The following is a 21,189-nucleotide window of genomic DNA, read 5'->3' on the forward strand; positions in this document are numbered from 1 at the left end:
TGTCCCATTAAGGCTGTAGAACTGTTAATAATTGTCTATACGCATCTCTAATAACATTAATAGGGCATTAGGAAGACCGAAAAATGCCAATGAATGTTTAATAAATGTCCTATTAAGGCTCAAAAACACTTTACTAAGGCTTGTTAATGTCTTAGCCAAGTCATTAAGGAATCCTATTATAATGCATCAGCAGAAGTATAGCTCCTAAATGGAGAAACACGGGAGTGGCAGCATCAGAATGTGTGTTCCTGTGAACTAAGTAACAATATCTTGGAAGAAATTCTAAATGAAAAATATACATTTAATGTACATAGGACTATTGCACTTTTTGAGATTTTAGACAAACCACAAATCAGTTCCACCTGTTTTTTAACTGAATAATACATATGAAATCAATATTTAAAGTTAAAAAGGCAACAGATCAAGACTCTTTCAACAATTTTACGCTTTGACAAGAATTAGTGCTTCAAAGTGTCTTATCCGCCCACGACAAACTGCTCTGATTGTGAGTGAATCTCTTTTAGAAAGGGCCACTCACGTTATTCCATCAGGTTTCTGCTGCCGTTCTGAATTAAATGAGAGCTCCAAGAAGAATCAGGTAGTAAAGGCGAGCAGAGGCTTTAATTAAGGTCTGTGCGGTATGTCTGGCTGTGCAATGCGATGTATTTTTCCCACTGAAAAGTTCAGAGTAACAAAACTGAGGAAATGCAGCAAACATAAACAAATGGGAAACCAGGAAGCTAATGAAGGCCAGTACAGAGCGAGGGCTCTGTATGCTGGGTATTCAGAGTGAAAAAAGCAAGCCTCCTGTGGTCAAAAACAACAAAAGAAAAGGAAGGTTTTTTTTCTTTCTCTGGAAATAACAGTTTGAAGCTGAAACTCAGTTCAAATAACCCAAGGAGAGCAGTACAGTGATAATAAGTTGCCTTGTTAAATTGAGTCTCCTGGCTGGTTAGCTTCCCGGTTTCTCTAAAGCTGTTAGTGTTTGGTGAATAGCTTCTGTTAGCGTGTGAGAAAAATGCTTTCTATGATCCCATTTTCAAATCTGCACACGGCTATAATGAGTTGACTAATTCCCCAAACACATTAATTAACTGGTGTTACTTTGTATACGTTTTCTGCACGAACAAAAAACCTGCAGAGCCATTTTTCATGAAAGTGTGACTGAAGGCAAAGGAAGAGATTTTTTATTGACCAAAAACAGAAAGCGAGGCGATGACACAGTACTCACAGAGTTCAAAAAAACAACAAACACGTCACCGAACTGTCACCAGTTTTGAAAAATGCTCATCGGGGGCCTCAGGTGCTACAGCGAGCAGATAATAAAAGGCTTCCTTTGAGGCTGTCAGTATAAAGGCAACATTACCAAGCCAAGGTGAACCTACCTGCCACGCCGGCCACATCTGCCGTGCTGATGTTCTGGGCATTGGGGCTCACTTTGAAGGTCACGGCCGGGCCCACCACCCTGCAAAATACACACATTTAAGAGCTTTTAAAACAGGACGCTCAGAATTTATTTATATCCCTTGGAGACCTAGACGTCGATCTTTGGACCGCAGCAGGAAAGAAGATGTGCTCATTAAATCTGGGCAGCACCTGCATTTTTAAGGAATAGTCTTTGTACTGGTGGCGCTGCTTTAGGCTGTTGCTATCCGCATCGTCACTGAGAGATAACCTCTTGAATATAATGTGTCAGATTACATGTATTTGTACGGAAAAAGATAGTGAAGCGTCCAGGATGAGAGGATTTTGATCATCAACTGAAGGGCGTTGCTTCAGAGAAAATGTGTCAACGAAAACTGACGTTGTTTAAACTCACGATAGAGTTTAGCTGTGTTTGTTCTCTGTTTGGCCTTAAACATTATTACAGAAACAAAGGGAATGTGGATCCATAGAGCTGATGCCATTAACCTTTTGTTTGTTTGTCTTTCCAATTCCTGTGGTAATTCGGACTCAATGCTCAGCTGGAAGACAAATTAGAAAGCCTCACTCCATGATGTGTTGTGCACTACTGTAAGAATGGCTTTATTAGAGCATAATCATTTTAAATGTTATGATATATTTAATAGAGTTGTCCAATCATAAGGCAACAAAAAAAACAACAATCTGAGTAGTCTTTTGTGATAGATTTAAATTGTTTGTGTGTGTTTTTATGCATTTTGCAGACTGCAGGGTCACTCCCTTTCATTTCAACCATTAGTATAAAAGGATCAACAAAATACTGAAAATAATACACAGAAATTGCACAAATGCTCTTTTTGTTTTCCAGCACATTTCTTGTGCACAATATCTGTTCTCGCTATGCCTCAAAAATATTCTATACAGACAAAAAAAAAAGAAAAATACTGTCGTGGAAGTATTCTGTTTATGGAAAAATTGACAGTTTTTACAACGACTAGCATAAAAAGAACATGCCAACTGTAAATAATCACAAAAAAAGTTATATTTGCTCTGTTATAATCACGGAAGATTAATATTCTCATAACAATTGTTTAATATAAAATGTATTTTTAGTTTCATTATGATGTTTAGTGTAGCATATAGACCATAAATTACTAAAAAAGAACGAGCATCATTCATGTCAAATTGTGAGGAGGATGTATCCTTGTGTTTTAAATTTACAGTATTTTATTTGCATTTCAGTAATAATCTATTTTTTAGATCCCCTTAAGCTGCAGCCCTTCAAATTATAAGTAAGGGTTACTGGCCGACCAAGTGTACATTATCAAAAAAACGTATTGGAAACAACCAGACTTCCACGGCATGCGTTAATTTCAGATAATGCACACTTTGAAGAACATGATCCCGCTTATACCATGGTCACTTACAAAAGAAATAAGTATTCAATCAATTTTCAGTACTTTTTTCTTGTTATTTTTTTGGTTTAGATCCTTTTTTCACAAAAAGCTGACTATTTGTTACGTGTTCCAGCGTGTTGCCACGGTAATAACACGCTGAGACGGCACAGACCTTGACTGCAGCGGCAAAGGAAAGCGATATATGTATATGTGTTGATTGTCACGATAGGGTAAATAAAACATTAGTTTAGAGAGAAAGTTCAGCTTTTACATTTTTTTTTTTTCCAAATGATGAGGCAAAAGTTTCTTTTAAAGAAGCCAGCACAGTGACATAGAACATCCCTGACTTTCGACAGCCGGTGTGTCACAATGTCGAGAAGAACAGGAGCAGCGCAATAGCGATACGCACAACGGGGCACGACTGTTATTGTTGTGGGGGGCAGCGCCGGGCGAGTTACACCACAATTTGTGAATGGATTGTGAAGCTTGGGCTAACATGTCTACTTGCACTGCTTTCAAATTGCACATCATTCATGAGGAGCCGCAAGGCAACGCGACGGACTCTGACAATGACAAAAGGGAACCTGGCATGTTTGGTAGAAATTTATCCCGGATGTTCATTTCAGATACAGAAGATGAGGACTTTGATGGATTCTTGGATGCTGATTGATGACTGAAAAAATAAAAAAATAAATCACAACCAACTCAGTTTTGCTTTTGCTGTCTTTTTTTTAAAACACACACTACTATCCCTGTTTTACCGGTATGTTTAAACGCGGCCGCGCCATAAAACCCAGTGTGCCTTTTGTGTGTGTCAAATACCCAAAAATCACCGTAACTGAGACTGCGCCCTATAACCCAGTGTGCCCTATGGTTGTGAAAATACTAATATTAATAATTATTAATTATTAATAATAATGTTAATTATGTACACTGCTGAAGAGTTACGTTAGTTCAAATAGTGTGTGCTATTTCCTGTTGTAGGGAATAACTCATTGAAGGGTTATTCAAAAAACAGAACATTTCTACTGTGCCTTGGCAAATCAGTAAAGGCCTCCTTTAAAAGTCTGAGTGCATTTTCTTCTGCAATGTATTGCTTTTACTTAGTTTATCAAGTTCAATTAACACCGAAGTTAAGTTTTCTGGTTCTGGGGCAAACAGGTGAGTACAGACCTGTGGCTGAGAGCGGATGATGTAGAACTTTAACAGTAAAACCCTAACCGTGTGTACTTATAAGAACCAAGGTAGGTTCAACCAGCCTCCCCTTGATTCATTCACTAACTATTGTAATGTTTTAATTGTTTTTTTTTGTGCTCTGAGGCAAGCCTATCAAAGGAAAACACGACCAGCTCCAATTTCCACTCACCAGGTTCTTTATGCAGCAGAAATTTAATATTTTAAAATTTGAGGTGTAATAAAACAAATTACGCAGCTCCAAATTAATGATCCACTGAGGGCAGCTTAATGAAGCTAAATGTTCAAACTTTAGTCCGCTGGTGCTCCTCGTGAATTCTCGGTTGCTCTTTTTTGTTTTGTTTTTTTGTTCTGTTACATGTTTTGGGGCTCTCTGTAAAAATAGCTGCGCAACCTTGGAGTAAAAAATGACTGAAAGACCGCCTTTGCTGGACTGTGTTCAGAGGAAAACAACACGACAGCTTATTTTTCTGGCCATTATTTTTCCTCCGAGCAATAAGGTTGATGTATTTGTCACATCAATGAAGTGATTCATCAGGCGGCACAGGCAAAAATCCCAGTGTGTGAGGAAGAAGAAGAAAAAAAATGACTCACATGGACTTCACCGCATGTCCATCAGTCGGCCTCTCCTACCCAGAGAAGTCACTGAATAACCTGATCTAGCTGATGGAAACGCTTTCCGTTTTAATCATGTATGTGAGAATAACTGGTAATATGAAGCTTGTTATGTCAGTTTATACATTTTTTACATATTTATAAATATGTTAAATGTTAGACGCATACAAATAAAACCTGACGTTCAGGATTTAGGCATAAAAGAAAATAATAAATGCTGTGTGCTCTCAGTTCTGCCGCCACCCTCCAGGCACACTCTCTCCTCCTTGTGGTGGCTCTTCGATATGACCCCCCCAGAACACAGACAGACATTACATCACCTCAACGGTCCTGTTTTTAAAACAAAACAAAAAAAGAAAAGCCTTTAGTCTACTCTCTGTGACCGTTACACAACAGCCATTATTATCCCACAGCCAGCTGCAGTCAAAGGCTGCGCGATGCCACCCACACCAGCGCTTCCCTCCCGCCCACCGTGTTGCTCCCAACCACTACCAGGTCACGGCTGCTGCTAAAAACATTTTCACAGCCATTTTGCTGAAAGTGCTCACCGCCAGGATTATCTAATCAGTATCGAATTGTTCCAAATGAAAAACGAGGCAGTGAGTCACTCTGCAGGTTTGTTTTGTGTCCTGCCACAGTGTGTAGGCTCGCTTTTATGATTCATATGTTGCCAGTGTGGAAGTTTTGCTGCGGGCTTGCTGAACCACGGCTCTTTCAGGCTTTGGCCCCGAGAGGAAACAGCTAAAACGGGGAAGTTTAGCTGTCTTTTCGGCATTTCAGGTTGCACGGGTCACCAAATACTTTGAAAGGAGGTACTTTTGCTGCTGAATATGCTAATGTGCTGATCCTGCATGATGCGGAAAGTTGAGAGGGGATGACGGAAAGTTTAGGAGATAAAAGAATCGTGAGCTGAACCACTTTCTCCTAGTATAGCAGCATATACAGTATACAGTTTTAGAGCTGCTGAACAAACGCAAAAGCTTGTTGGTGGTTACTTTTACATCAAAGGTCTATTTTGTTAGGTTGGTGATTAAATCTAGGGCTCTCTGACTTGCTAATCAGAATAGGTTGGTCTCTTCCTCTTTACTACCCAACGTAGCATTCAAGTCATCATAGGACCCTTGTTTGGCCTTCGACACCTCTACTTTCACCTTACGCTGGAACTCCCTGTACTCCTGTCTACTCTAGCCTCTTACTCTGTATACTCTGTACACCTCCTTCATTCCACCATCAAGTCTCCTTATCAACTTTCTTTCCTGATGACACACCAAGCACTTGTCTCCCTGATCACATTAGCTGTAGTTATCCAGTCATCTGGGAGTACCTCCTGCCCACCCAGAGCCTGTTTCAACTGCTACCTAAAAGTCTTCCTTTTTCAGCTTTCACCAGTTTGTTCTCTTCTCTGCTTTTGCTCTTTCTTTCTTCATCGTCTTTGTCACCAGAGTCATCCTACACTCCACCATCCTATGCTGTCTGGAAAACACTCACCTACAACCACTTTGCAGTCACGGATCTTCACATTACACTATCTACAGTACACATGATGTAGATGTGTGCTTCTACCTCCATTCTCATATGTCACCATATGTCCGTGCCTCTTCTCAAAGAATGTATTCACTATAGCCATGTCCATGTTTTTTGCAAGATCAATGCCATCTGGCATTCAACATTCCTCTTCTGGATATCAAACTTGCCCATCAACTCCTCATCACCTCTGTTTCCTGTGCCAACATGTCCACTGAAATCTGTGCCAATGACGACTCGCTCACTTCTAAGGATGCTCATCATCACTTCATAAAGGTCCAACCAGAATTTCTCCTTATCCTCCATCTCATAGACTTTTGGGGCATACTCACTAACAACAATAAACGCCACACTTTCCATTTTTATCTTCAGATTCACTTTATCTGACACTCTTTTTAGCTCCACAACACTCCTAACAAACTCTGCCTTTAAGATAACTCCTACTCCATTTTTCTTCCCATCTCCACCATGATAGAACAACTTGAACCCTGCTTCTAAGCTTCTTGCTCTATGTCTACCGTCCTCCTCGTGTCAACTAACTCTCTACCTTTTTCCTAACATAGTTCCAACATTCAAAGTCCCTACTCTCAATCCAACACTCATGACAACAATCCTCTTCTCTCTCTCTATCCTTTTACAAATGCAGCTTCCTCCTCTATTGTTTTTTTTTAAACTAAGACTTTTAGGTTGCCTTATAGTTTTGAAAAATACAGTGGTTTAAAGGGTAAGACAATTGGTTTTCTTATTCAGCAGGTTTTTAGGAGCACTTAGAATAATAGGAAACACTTCACTGACAATTAGACACAATTTTCAACATTCATTCAAATTTGAAAGCCTCTTTTGTAGCTTATTATACCAGATTTAAATCTTTTCTTTTCTGTTTCTGGGTCAATGACAGCTTACACATTCCGGCAGGTCTCCGCAGTCAGCACCAACTTAAAGCATCTTAAAAGTGGATTCATCACAGAACTACTGCAAAAATGAGACCTGACCACAGCCCCGAAGAAAAACCAAGCGTTAAGTAACAACAAATACATCCAAAAAGTGCTTGAAGACCTGGCACTATAGTAATGACATTCCAAAAACATTCCAAGATGAACAACGTGATCATCACTGGATTACAGATCAAACCCTGAGCAAAGGCTAACGCAGCTATCACAACTAGCAATGCAAGCAATGCTTCTGGTCCTGGTGAGAGCGATGGCAAAACTGTTGAACATTAAGTGGAACAATGTTTCAAGTCTTAAAGGATTTCCGAGGATTTAAATACTATCCAGACCTCCCATCCGCTCCCCAGGAGAAAGGACACTGATAAACCAGCGATCAATATCAGGTATGTTAAAACAAAAACACAAACTAGCTCTGATGAAGCAAGAATCAGAAAAAAAAAGTAAAACACCTGTGTGAAATACTATAACTTCTTCATTAAACCACAGAGTCCACCGGACCGGCCCAAGGATCTGGTCATCAATAACATGAAAGACTTTGAAAAGTGTTTGATCACAGACGTCTGAGCAAAACAAATGCAGTAATAAATAGAAGATTCAAATATAATTTTCCATAAGTTATGGTTTCTGTGGTTCACCACTGTATCTAAAAGTAAACAGTGATCCTGATTTTCAGTAGACAATTCTGACCTGCAGACAAATTGACCTCAACTGATGACAGTTTGCAGAATGACAAGGACAAGCAGACATTATAGTGCAGAAAACCTTAATCAGACAGCAGAAGTAGGAATACCAACCTTGAATAATTAACAGAATATGGAACTCTTTGTTTTACATCATAACCACATTTGTAACTAGGTTCATCTGTGTCAAGGTCCTATAAATAGAAAATAAAGCATCACACAGTCAATTCTTGATGATTAATTATCGATTAAAGTAATTGGTTTCTAATCGTATCACAACACTTTGTTTTGATTATTATCAAATATGTCATTTGTAAAACTTTTTTTTAATATGCCGTTTTATATAGATATTTTTCTAATGTGAAATAATTAGCACATTTTTTGGATAATTGATCTGCATATCTTATAAATGATGTTTGATATATTGTTATGTCTCCTTACATAATCATTAATTACCTAATCTTTGTCATGTGATTTATTGATATTTATGGAATCTTTTTATGACCTAAATCTGTGTTGATAAACTATATATAACTGATCAGAGGTTAAGAACTGGATAATGACAATTTGGTTAAAAAAAAATTAAAAAATAAGTAAAGCAAAGCATTATACAGTCCCAGGTCTTCAAGCGCTTCTCCCACTCCCTTTCAAGCAATCTATTGAACTCCTTTTGACGATCTTAATAGTTTCATTATGTCATGTGCTGTAAGCAAAAGAGATAATAGGTTTATGTAGGATTAAGAGGAACAATTGAATTATTTAATAATGTATGTGTGGATATAAGCATAATTTCGAAAAAAATGTTGACTAATCACCCTATCTTTGATATATCTGTGTGTATATATATATATATATATATATATATAAACTCCTGTTTTTCTTTAATTATTTTTGCTTTGATTGCTTGAAATTACCAATTCCAAATCCAAATGAGACCCCCCCTTCTCCATTTGTGTAAAATCCTAAAGACAAGAGAACATAATGTAATTACACTGACGTTATATTGTCTTTATCAAACTAATTTATAACATAGAAAAAAAGGAAGGAAAAAGTGAAAAATAGAAGCTATCTAATTTAAATGTCAGAGCTGTAAGAGCTGACATCTAAGACCCCTGGTGGTTAATAAAGCGTTCTGATCAAGTGGTTGGGAAGCAGCTTCAGGTATTCTGGGAAAATCAGCAGTGTCACCTCAGTCTGAGAGCTTCATAGGCCTCCTGAATGTGACTCTTTTTGCCACGCTGAAGAGAGGCAGGTGGTCTTGGAAAATCGCTGACAAATTGTCAGGCCGGCTCCCCCTGCTGGGCTTTTACTGTGCACACAACAAAAGAGACCCCGGCTTTCTCCTCGCCTCCCTGTAGCTATATCTCCTCTTGTCTCTTTCTCTGCCTCCAATCCATCAACCTTCCCAGTGTGAGCCCCCCCTCCATTCCCAACAAAGACAAAGGGTGCATTAGGACAGGCGAACAGTATGGGCCACCCAGGGACTCAATACGAAATCCTAGCAGTGCAACGTGAGGCTGAATGAACAACTGTACTGGGCAGAGGGGTCTGCAATGTGTGTAGGTATGTGTGTGAATGCTGCACACCAAATCCACACCTGCCAGCACAGACCAAAAAGCTTAAATCCCATTTCAGCGTTGAGGGGGACAATAAACTGCTCCTGATGATCCTAATTGAAACTCTGACACTTTCAAATTCATGTTGTCGATTTTTTGTATTTTCCAGAGCTTGAATATGTCTTGCGTCTTTCTTTGCCCTTCTTTTAGAGAATTGACCCCAAATCTTTGTATATTGTAGATACTCTTTCCAAGCTGCTTTAAAAAAAAAGCTTGCAGCTAACTTTATAATAATGTGTTTTCTCATAAAATGTTAAATACAGCTGTCTTTTTGTTCAAACTTGCCTTGATGTTGCCTAGCAACTTAGATAAATTCTGACCAACTAAAGAGCTACCAAAGTGTGACAGAGAAGAGAAATCCAGAACTGCCCTTACGGGCGTAAATTAGCTTCCTGCAGGCGAAAAATGGGCAAACCTGCACAGGAAATATCAAAGTTCTACACTGCTCAGTGAGGCTGAAGAGCAAAAATGTTCATACACATTCTTCCTATGAGCATCAGCAACAGGTCATAGGGAACACTTCAACATCATGCGAGGGTAAGTAAGGGTGATACACACACTCGCACCTTAAAACGAGTAAAGAATGGTGTAAGGACAACATATGACAGCAACATCCATACGTCATAAGTGCGTGGAACTTCCATTAGATTAGACGTGTAAATACCTCACAATACACCTACCACAGACACGACAATGGTACGTTCCATTTTCATGATTTCTCTTGAGGTGAATAGAATAGAATAACTTTATTTCTATAGCACTTTACCAAGAAATAATTGCAAAGTGCTTCACAAAAAGACAGCATAAATCAAACCAAAACACAAGGAGGTAAGAAAATCCAATAAGAATTATAAAAGTTGAAACATAATAAAACACAGTAAAACAAGGACTAAAATCCACTAAAAGCTCTCCTGAATAAAAACGTCTTGACCTGGGATTTAAAACACTCAACAGAGTCAATGAGAGGGAGTTCCGAAGACGAGGAGCGACAGCGTGAAAGGAAAGATCTCCTTTAGTCTAAAAGCAGGATTTGGAATGCTTAGGAGATTTTGGTTGACCTCAAGGATCATCCTGAACAGTATGGGGTTAAAAGGTCAGAGATGTATGTCAGCCCTGACCGTGCAAGGCTATAAAAACTAAAAGTAAAAAAAGACGTGGGCATACAAATGTCACAGGAACTGCAAGACACACCTGCGCTCCCCTTATGCTGCAGTCGATCCTCCCTATGACCCAAAACCCCCCAGAACCCGTACAGATCGACCCCTTGCCCAAGAACATCCTGATCGAAATGAGAAAAAAGTTGCTTACACAAATCTATTGGAGAAGCGGATTAACTGCTAGTTAATAATGACACATTTGCCAGTTTTGTGGCCTCTCAGGACTGTAAGAAACTGATCCAAATGGCTCTTTGAGCGGTAAAGGTTGCCAACCCCTGATCTATGCTATCTCATTCCCTGCTGTCACTACTGTGGCCACATTAGTTCTGTTTTCTTTTTGTTGTTTTTTTGTTTTTCATTATTGTATCAGAGTGGGACCTCTGTGTTTTTTGTGGATCCTTGTGTGTCTGTCTTTCTGATCAGTTTCAGGTGTGGTGAACGAAAAATGTGGCTTCCCATTGGACCAGAGCTGACAGAGGCAGCCGTTAAAGCACTGTGTGGACCTCCAGCCCTCAAGAAGGGAGCTCTGCTGCAGCATGGATTCAGTCCAGTTTGGCTTTCTTCACCATTTGACTTTGACCTGTGTTGTGCAGATTAGTGCAGAAATTAAAATACAAGGAGCTGCAACAAGCTTTGGAAAATAAATGGCATCGTTTCACTCATTTTTAAAGTTCATTAAGAGATTTTTTGTATCCTGTCATTGACCGGGTTCCAATGAGAACTAGTGATGGAGAAACCAAAGCTTTCTGAACCACTGAACCTAAATGAATCCAATTGTATTGAAATGGTTCAAGGTTGTAAAGCATTTGACACAATGAAACTACTGACATCTATTGATCAGACTACAAAATTGCATCAGAATGGAGCAAAAAAGACCAGCAAGTCATTAAAGAGTCATTATGTGTCAAGTCATGTGTAGAAATAAGACTTTTAGGATTTCCAGAATCTATTTCGTTTTTAAATAATCCTAATGTAGTTGTCGTGTAATGAAATTACCTGTGTAAAATATTGTAAAGCAAATACTGTTGGTTTGCAAGATAAGTATAAAAAACATTCATATATTTTATATATTAATATTTATAAACAAACTGTTATGTTTGTAAATCAATGTCTGATTGCAAATGTAAGTAAATAAAATGACTCTTTCATCTCCCAATCAGCTTTTCAGATTATATTTGCTGCTTTATTTAATCTGTTATGAATAATATAATATTATGCACATAATGAATTGTTAATACTAAAAAACTTGTTTTTTCTCAATATGTGGTTTATATGAATATGCTTTTATTTATTAACTGCAGATAAAATATAAAAAACAAACAATAAAATACAAAAAGAAGCTATGAATCAACTTACAGCTATTTAATTTCTTAAATATTTTTCCTTTTAAACAAATTTAAAGTGAAACAACACAAAACACTGCAACAACTCACTCCACTGCCGGTGTAGGTACCATAACAATTCGGCCTACGACAACCGTTCGGGGTCCTTCGGGGTCCTGGGACTAGTGCTGACGTCACATTGTGTGATTGGCTGTCCGTTGGTCCGATGACGTATCAGATAGTGACTGGTTTGAACAAATTACAATACTGCCATAGATATTATGAAGTCTGTTGTAAACAAATAGACCTCCGACATAGAGCGAGATGATCTTCTAAACGTAATTTTATTATTGTTATGATTATTATTAATTGCATTCCTGCCATACGGACTGCGTTCCGAATAATTCTCCGGACCGCACACCGTAACAAAGCACCTTCCCTGCCTGCAAACACGAAGCTACGAGACTCCAGCTGCTCTGCTCAGAGACCTGTTAGCTTTCACAAAGTGAGTTGTGGCAAAATCTCTCTATAAACACTACAAAGAATAATGTCAGACACAACTTATGAGGGAAAAGAACTTTAGGTTACAAAATAAAACGTGAAAATGAAAATATGTAGGATCCCGAGCAGATCTTGACACTACTTAGTTTGTCCAAGTGGGGTTACCGTAGTGTGACTTTATCCTCAGCCGAAAGGACCCCGAACGGTTATTGCAGGCTGAATGGTTATGGTACCTACACCGGCCAAAACTCGCTCCGCTGCCCGCCGGAGTTCGCTATGCTGCTCCAGTGGCAGACAGCGGCTGACTCTGTCCGTCATCCGCCAGCCCTTCGGAGTAGCAATAACCTCGCTGTAGTCAATGGAAACATCAATGATGCCGGGCAGCTGGCTGGCCAGCAGACGGAGAGTCCTTGCGGTATGGGGAAGCAGCCAGCTCGGGCCTCCTAAATCTTATGACATTTTTATTTAATTTTATCGAGACAATAATTAATAGATCACCTAGTTTGATTCTTGTTTTTATTTTTCCCCTCTTGAATTAATGTAGGTCACGAAGACACGGAAGTAGCGGTGAAAAGCGGCTTTTGCGGCAGGATGGAGTGTGTACTGGAAGAGACTCTAACCCTTGTGCTATCTTAGATGACCCCACCCTTACATTGACGTGTTCTCCCTACCATGACAAAGGTGGATAAAGGTGGAAAGATTTCATGTAATCCATGGACACCAGTGAAGATCACAAATCATTGAAGAAAAAAGGTTCAGAGCACTGTCTAGCGGGTCTAGATGACCCAACTCCCAATGTTAAAGTGCCTAGGATAGCACAAGGGTTAAATGAACCCAGACATGAAGAGCTGATTACTGATGCTTCGTAGAGCTTTTTAAAATAAACATATATATGACAGGAATGTGAAGGTATTTGTTGTAAATCCAAGCATTGCTCAGATCCATGTTTATGAATGGTTTATCACATGATTTATTCTTTAGTGTGAATAAATTATTATTTCCTGGGAACAAATTAATTATTTTTTTTACCCATGTCAGGTCACAGTCTCTGTAGTTTCTTTCTTGTCGCACTTGTCTATCTTTCTCGGTCACTCTGTCTCTCTTCCTTGTGCTCAGTTCACGTGCATCTGCTGCGAGTGAAACACGTGTATAGAGAAAAATATATATCCGCGACCGACTCATCACTACTCTCTTAATGCCACAAACACAGGATAAGCGACTTCTCTCTATAAGAACGGACATACTGATAACCCCGCTGTGAATTCCAAACTCGCACGAATGGTCGGCATTCTCCAACACACTAGTGATGAAATGAAACTTCATTTGGAAAGTCAAACTCAATCTGAAGCGAACGCTCGATACTCCACCGGTGACGCTTCCGCTTTGACAGATCGATAGTCGAGCTGCCAGCTCTGGATTATTTTTTGTTTAGTGTGACTTATAGTTAAAAGTGTAGCTGTAGAGGTGCACTGCCATTTTCTTTAGTGCACATTTGCTCCCATTTACGTTAGTCCAGGGAGGTTACCGTGGTTTTGTCATTGTTTTCCCTCTTCTTTCAGTTGGGGTAAGACGTTTTTTGGGATTATAGGTGGGGTTTTGTTTGTTGTTTTGGCCTTGGTTCACCCTGAAGCCTTTTTGCTTCACCTTTTTTAAGTTACTGCTTTTTTGTAATTTTCTTGTAAATAAATTAGTTAATTTTCATAGAGACAATCTTTTGTTCTTATCTTTTATGTTATGTTCCTACTTTCCCCTCGACATAAAAAGGGCATAACACTACCTTTGTTTTTCTTATATTGAGCCTGGGGGTTTCCAGTCCATGTTCTGTAAAATGCAGCACAGGATGAAATAAAATAAAAAAAGGCTAATTTCTTATTTAGTCAGATTGGGATTTTTTATGGCTATTAAACTATCGTTAATATGCCACCAATGCAGAGTGATCCAACTATTCTAATGTTTAATTTAAATGGAAACAAAATCTGCAGCAATCCTACTTAATCATTTAGATTTATCCTGCAAACTCATGTAATTTTTCCATGAAATCTTAAAAAATGTGTTACATGAAGACAACTGCCAAATATTTTGGAGAGCACCATATATGATCTAAAAAACCATGGTTAAAAAATAAATAAAAATAAAAGATCCCATTATATTCACACCAATATCTCATTCTTGATCCAAAGCCACAATTTCCATTTTTTTCTGGTCCATCAAAAGTCATTCAGTTCAGGCGATGAAGAAGAGATTTAATGTGTTTCAGGATTTTTCCCATACGTCTCTTATCCATGGAGCCCCGGGGTCCCTACTTTGGCCTTCTGGTTGTTAGATCAGCCATTGCTTTCTCAAGTGGAAATCTCAAAAATTAGTCTTGGGCTTAAGGGTGAAATCATATTCTAACTCTTTCATTCTGACACTGCCGCTTTGCAAACCCCCCCCTTCCTGCTGGAAAGCCGGTGAATAGATGTGCACTGCCTTCACTTTATCAAAACTGGTGTCTCTTATCCCAAAGACGACCTTCCCTGTCCTGTCACGGAAGAGACGCCACAATAAAACTGAGACAAACTAGGGAAAAAAATGAAAAAGGAAGCAAAGAAAGAACAGATGGACACGTGAAGAAAGCAATGAGTACACAGTGAGTCGCAAACGATGGAATAGGTTCAAGCCGAGTTCAGTCTCATTAATAAATGACTCCAGTGAGCGGGTTTTATGTCAAGGTGTCAATAACTTGAGCAAACTGAGCCCATTGCTTTTTTACTCCCCGCATTCCAAGAAGTGAATGAAAAAAGATATTACATTATGAAAATCAGGCCATGTCATTGGATTCCTGCTCCGTGAGGGGCACTTTCTCTTCCTTTCTTCTAGTTTTAAAGTCTTTGATCCAGCCAGTTTGCCCTCTGTGATCCGACATGCCGGGGGTAACTGTGGAGGAGCCAATGCTTCTCATCTTCTAATAGAAATATTTGAACACTATACGTATGTGATGTTTCGCCATTTGAAAAAATTGCCGCCCACTTGAGTCGGCAGGTGAAAAAAATGGTTGTTGTTGGAAAAAGTAAAGCACACTTTGGACATTGAGTCATTGGTAGACTTTGGCATCTGTTTTATGTTTTTTTTTCTCCCAGTTTATGGATGAAATTGTTTGTATTTGTTTTATTGCAGACGTTATTTTTAAAAGAAGACATACTTTTATTTCACAGCTTAGCTACCCAACAGCTTAAAAAGCTTTTTGTTCAGAGTAATTGTGACATTACGAGGAAAGTTGTGGGATTGAAATATATTGAGATTAAGCTCTCTCTACAAAGTAAACTGCATTGGCTTTGTGCGTGTCTGTACTTGTATTTGACATGTTGTAAGGACACAAATCTGTTTGCACATTAAATTACAGGGAACAACCTCTGTGAATTACCAAACAAATTGTCTTTATCGTATTTTTCATGTTTTACTTAGTCCGGCCATGGGTGTGACCTATACTCTGATGCGACTTATATGAGATTTAAAAAAATTATTGAAAAGCATGAAGCGCTAGATAGCATTGTCGATGTGTGTATCACTATTTACTACTGACAGCAACACAGAAGAAGTGCTGACCTTGGTGTAATTGTTCCAAAGCAACACACAGGATGAAGAAATCAACAAATGTAGTAATTTCAAGTGATATAAAGAGTTTAGTTGACTTGGTAGCACATTCTTTATGATATAATTATCTGAATAATTTTTCATACGTTGCGCTGATATACTAGATTCCTCCTATGTTTCATGAAGTTAAACAAGGTTATGGTCACGGTTATGTATAAATTCAGTCTATTGTTATCGATAACGTTATTACGATTTGCCGTTCGAGACGAATTGTTCGTTATTGTTGTATTTTGATAAATATATTTCTCCCAAAAGTCCAACTTAGCATTGCATTTTACGGCATCAGCGACTTATATCCTGGACTAACTTATAGTCTGAAAAATATGGAAAAAATGCAACCTGCAAAAATGCAACCTCTGTAAAAATGTGTACCACAATAAATCATTCTTGTCATTCATAGTAATATTGCATTATTAGCTAAGCATGTCCCGCAAAAAAAAAAGGTCAAAGCGGACTGTTACTGTTACAGAGGTTAGAGGGCCTACACTATGCCAATCTTTTTCTTTTAACTTGTCTCGTCTTTTTTTTAACCTGTCCAACAGCTGAGCAGACAGATGAGAGCTGAAAGCCTCTTGTGTTGGACATATATTACTATTACAATAGGGGTTATAAAAAAAACATTTGACACACTATTTAAATAAACCCCTTTTGTAATTTAGGCTAAACTTTATTCATCTTACTCATATCTGTAACAGTTTTTTGTTGGACCGGACGGAAAAGAAAAGAAGGGAAGAAGAGAGAGGGATGTCTGGTGGGTAGGAGGGTGATTAAAGAGGAGGGGGGGTAGAAGCGTGAAGCATCATAAGGCAACACGTTGCTCGATGTTTACAATCATTATAGTCAGGTTTAAAAGTAATATAAATCCAAAACGGGGTGGGGACTGCCCACACATACACCCAAATGCCACAAAAATACCTGTGGGGTCCAAAAATGCCCACATAGAAAACATGTCAACATGTGCACAATACAACTGATGTTCACTCACGCATAATTATACATTCGGACCGACCCATGTGAAATATTTCATTTAATCACTCAAACTATTTGTGCAAAGGTGAGATAGCACCTGTGTTCGAATGGGTCTTTATGTTCTTCTAAAGTGGATGATGGAATGTAAAAAGAAGGAGGGAGAGTACCCAGCCATCCCCGCACCAAGACCCCCACCGCAGCAGCAGCGGCGCGCCCCCCGCCTTCCCCAACTCTATCTAGATGAAGCCCATCTGCTGGACTATTTAAACATGGAGTTGTAGAGTTAGATAAGCCAATCCTTCTCTGAGAGTTCTGGTAAATCGCCTGTCCTTCCCTGGGGGAGGATCCCTCCTTCATGTGGACACCCCTGAGGTTTCTTCTTTCTTTTTTTTCCCAGAAACCATTTTTTTTTTTAAATGAGTTTTTCCTTACCACAAAGGAGGGTCTAAGGGCAGGGATGCCCAGTGTAGTTTAGTCTGTTTAGTTAGTTCAGTTTAGAATTTACCTATTAAATTCTTTGACTACACGATCCTTATGATTTTAGGTTTACTATAAAATTACAGGTATGAAGCCGATTGAGATGACTATTGTTTTGATATTGAGCTATGTAAATAAAATAGAATTGAATTAAATGCATTGCATATTTGATGTACCAAAAGCCAAGCAGAAAATATGAGCTGGGGAATGACCTCCGGGTCAGACTGGACTGTCCTGCTCGGTGGAAACGAGGCTTTAGATGCAGCAATTCAGTTAAAGATGTTGCTGTGCTGCATTCATGAGTTTCTCACATTTTTAAAATAAGAGATTTATTCGGCAACATTTCTTCTGGGTCTTACTGTAAAGAAACTAAAACAATAATATTGATACACACCTGGAATATTTGGTCACGATGTAGTGTTTGATCCCATCATATTTTAAGTCTCTTATTTGCTTTCTAGTGTTTCAAAGTTGGAGCACAAACATCAAAAGGTGTGTCATTTTGGGATTGCTTTTTAATGTAAAAAAAAAGCTAAAAGCCAGAATTTTAAGACCAAACTCTTCATCACACCGGAAGGAGAAGGTGTCCTGCTAGCAAAACTGACAAGTTATCAAATAAAAAGCAGTCATACGTACAGGAGCTCTGCAAAGTTGGTCATCTGGATTTTTGCGCGTCGAGCCAAAATCTCCATCAGGTGGAGGCCTTCATCAGTTTGAAGCCGGCTGATGGTGAGAAAGAACAAAGGGTTTGATTATGAGATAGACAAAGATAAAGGAAAAGGAGAACATGGTACATAGAAAAACACAACTGATTTTAATGTAATTTGTTATCATTGTTATAACCTTTCAAGTAACCTTTATCAAACCAAAACTGAAATTGATTTAAACATTATGATTAAGATGTGTAGGAGCCAAATTTATCATATTTTAATGTGAGTTTATGTAAAGTATAGTATGCTACGATGCCTTTGACTTAATTTCTCAAAATACAAGAATTCAAGGAAGAACTGTAATGAGGAATCAATTCCAAGCCCATTAAAGCGCCCTGTGAACCCTTCAGTGGTGTGCTGGAGCTAAGTTAAATGCTAGGAGGTGGAGATACAAGCCGTTTCTACCTTCCATTTTAATGAGGAACGTAAACTCTCTCCTGAACAAATGTGTGGAGCTGGAGGCCCTTGTGAAAACCGACAGGATTTACAGTGAGTGCAGCCTGTATTGTTTTGCAGAGACATGGCTAACGGACAATATCACTAATTCTTGTGTCAACTTGCCCGGCAATACCATGGTGCGAGCGGACAGAGACTTGGAAAAGTGAGCAAAAACAAAAGGTGGGGGACTTGTACAATATACAAATCGTGCCATCCCGGTCACGTCACCGTAAAAGACGTACGGTCTTGTCGAGATGTGGAGCTTCTAGCAGTCAGTTTATAAGCATATTATATGCCACGGGAGTTTTCCCACATCTACATCCCACCACGAGCTGAGGGTTCACTCGCGTGTGCCGTCATCCACTATTGCAGCAACCCAATGCACTTATCGCTATATCTGGAGATTTTAATCATGTGGACTGCAGCTCTCACTTATCAGGTTTTACCCAGTATGTCACAAGGCATAATAATACTCTGGACCTTTGTTTTGTGAACACCAAACAGGCATTCAGTGCTTTGGCTATGGCTCCCTTGGGAAAGTCTGACCACAACTTAATATATCTGAGATCATTGTATAAACCTGTTTTGAAGAGGCTGCCTACAACTATCAAATCATTCAGAAAGTGAACTCCTGAGGCCAACGAATCTCTGAGAGACTGATTACATTTTACAGATTGGAGCGTGCTTTTGGAAAGTTTTGATGCTGACATGGATGGGGCAGTCAACAGGGTCACTGACTATATTACATTATGTACAGATCTTGTTAAAACTATTTTCTGTTTCCCTAACAACAAGCCCTGGATCACAAACAATATAAAAGAAGGAGGCTTTTAGGGCTGGTGATCGGCAGAGAGTCAGAGTGGTGCAACACCATAAGAGAAGGAGCATGAGCCAGGTCAGAAAAGACTGCAAAGAAAGGCTAAAGAGGAAGCTACAGCATAACAATATTAAAGAGGTTTGGTAGGGCATGAGAACTATTACAGTGTACAAGGAGAAGAGAAGTGCAACACCCAGTGACACCAAAATGGCTGATGAGTTTAACCACTTTTACAGCAGGTTTGACTTGGGTTCTGCTCCTGTCTTAAGCCTACGCACCACTTGTTCCTCTTTAACTGCTGTGACCAACTACACTTTACTCAGTGGCAGTGCCACCTATGTGAATGCAGAGCACTGCTACGTCCAACCCAGGGCTGTATGATCTTGGTGGCTGTGACCTTCTGCCTCACCCAGTGGCTTTAGCACCTCGGCGGCTGTGACCTCTGCTCTGCCTCATCATTTATTGCGGTCCTAGTTTGAGCAGGAACTTTACAAAACCGTATAGGTAAGCTAAGCTCAATAATATATATATAGAGACTGGAGGTGCAACACTGGCTTGTTGCATACATAAATGTGGATACCATATTGGATAGATGCCGAGATAGATATTTTTTAGATGGCCCTATGATCATGAAAGCCACTGGTAAGGGTTGCGACTTCTGGCTATGTGGGGGCCCTAAGTAGAGCATACTGTTAAAAGAGCCCTCTGATAACAAATGTTTTTACAAAGGGCCTCTGATTTACCAAGGGTTTTGAATGAAAGTCCTTTTAGCAAGCCCTAAGGCCCAGGATATCTAGCTGTGTGACTTAATTTACATGTGCAACTACTTGCAGCAAAATGAGTACTTTGACGATACTGGTAGTGTTTCCAAAAACAAATCACGAAAAATCTGTATTGAGTCTCTGAAAAGTCGCGAGATTATGTCATGACATTACAATGATGTCATAACGTCACGCTTGACACTGATCTCAAGAAAATGTGTCTACATGGCCATGTAGACACATTTCCTTGAGATCTGTAAGTCAGGTTCAGTTTCGAGATCAGGTCTAATTTGCAGTGTGGCTTAGCCATGAAATAAGCTTCTGGTGCTGTGCAGAGCGGAATTTACATTGAAAAACAATTATTTTATGCCTTGATCTTCTCTAGAATGGACTACTGTAACTCTCTGTACAGTGGTATGGATCAGTCTCTGCTCCGCCGTCTCCAGCTGGTTCAAAATTCAGCGGCCCGCCTGTTAACGGGGACCAGACGGTGTGAGCATATAACCCCGACATTACGCTCACTTCACTGGCTGCCTGTGTTTTTTAAAATTTCTTTTAAGATTCTACTTTTGGTTTTTAAATGTCTAAATGGTCTGGCACCTCAGTATCTTTCTGAGCTTTTGCATGTTTATCGTCCATGTCGAGTCCTAAGGTCTGAAGATCAAATGCTTTTAGTGGTTCCTAGGACTCGGCTTGTGACTCGGGGAGACAGAGCCTTTTCAGTTGCAGGTCCTAAACTCTGGAATGCTCTCCCCTATTCTTTGAGGTCTGCCAGAACTGTCAGTAATTTTAAGACTCTTTTAAAAACACATCTTTTTACTCAGGCTTTTAACTCCAGTGAGCATATCTAGTGGGACTTGTTCATTTTATTAATTTAATTATTTTATTGTTTTATTGCTTTTATTGTTCAATTGATTTTATTGTTTTATTTTGATTGTTTCTTTATTGCATCAATTGTTTGTGATTTTATTGGATTTTATGTTAAGCACTTTGGTTGTCTTGGATTTTATAAGTGCTATACAAATAA

At 39.1% G+C, this 21,189-nt stretch overlaps 1 protein-coding gene across 2 annotated transcripts in view; it reads right to left on the reverse strand.

Annotated features, from left to right (window-relative positions):
* The window catches only part of LOC101175682 (receptor-type tyrosine-protein phosphatase N2), a 373,019-nt gene that overhangs the window by 269,238 nt on the left and 82,592 nt on the right, over nucleotides 1-21,189 (reverse strand). For both annotated transcript variants that reach the window (XM_023965497.1, XM_023965498.1), the window contains 2 exons: nucleotides 18,073-18,159; nucleotides 1,386-1,465 (listed from right to left, as the gene is read on the reverse strand). In XM_023965497.1, coding sequence (XP_023821265.1) covers nucleotides 1,386-1,465; nucleotides 18,073-18,159 — 167 coding nt within the window. The remainder of the gene's footprint in view (nucleotides 1-1,385; nucleotides 1,466-18,072; nucleotides 18,160-21,189) is intronic.

This window comes from Oryzias latipes, chromosome 17, assembly GCF_002234675.1.
Source record: "Oryzias latipes chromosome 17, ASM223467v1".
NCBI lineage: Eukaryota > Metazoa > Chordata > Actinopteri > Beloniformes > Adrianichthyidae > Oryzias > Oryzias latipes.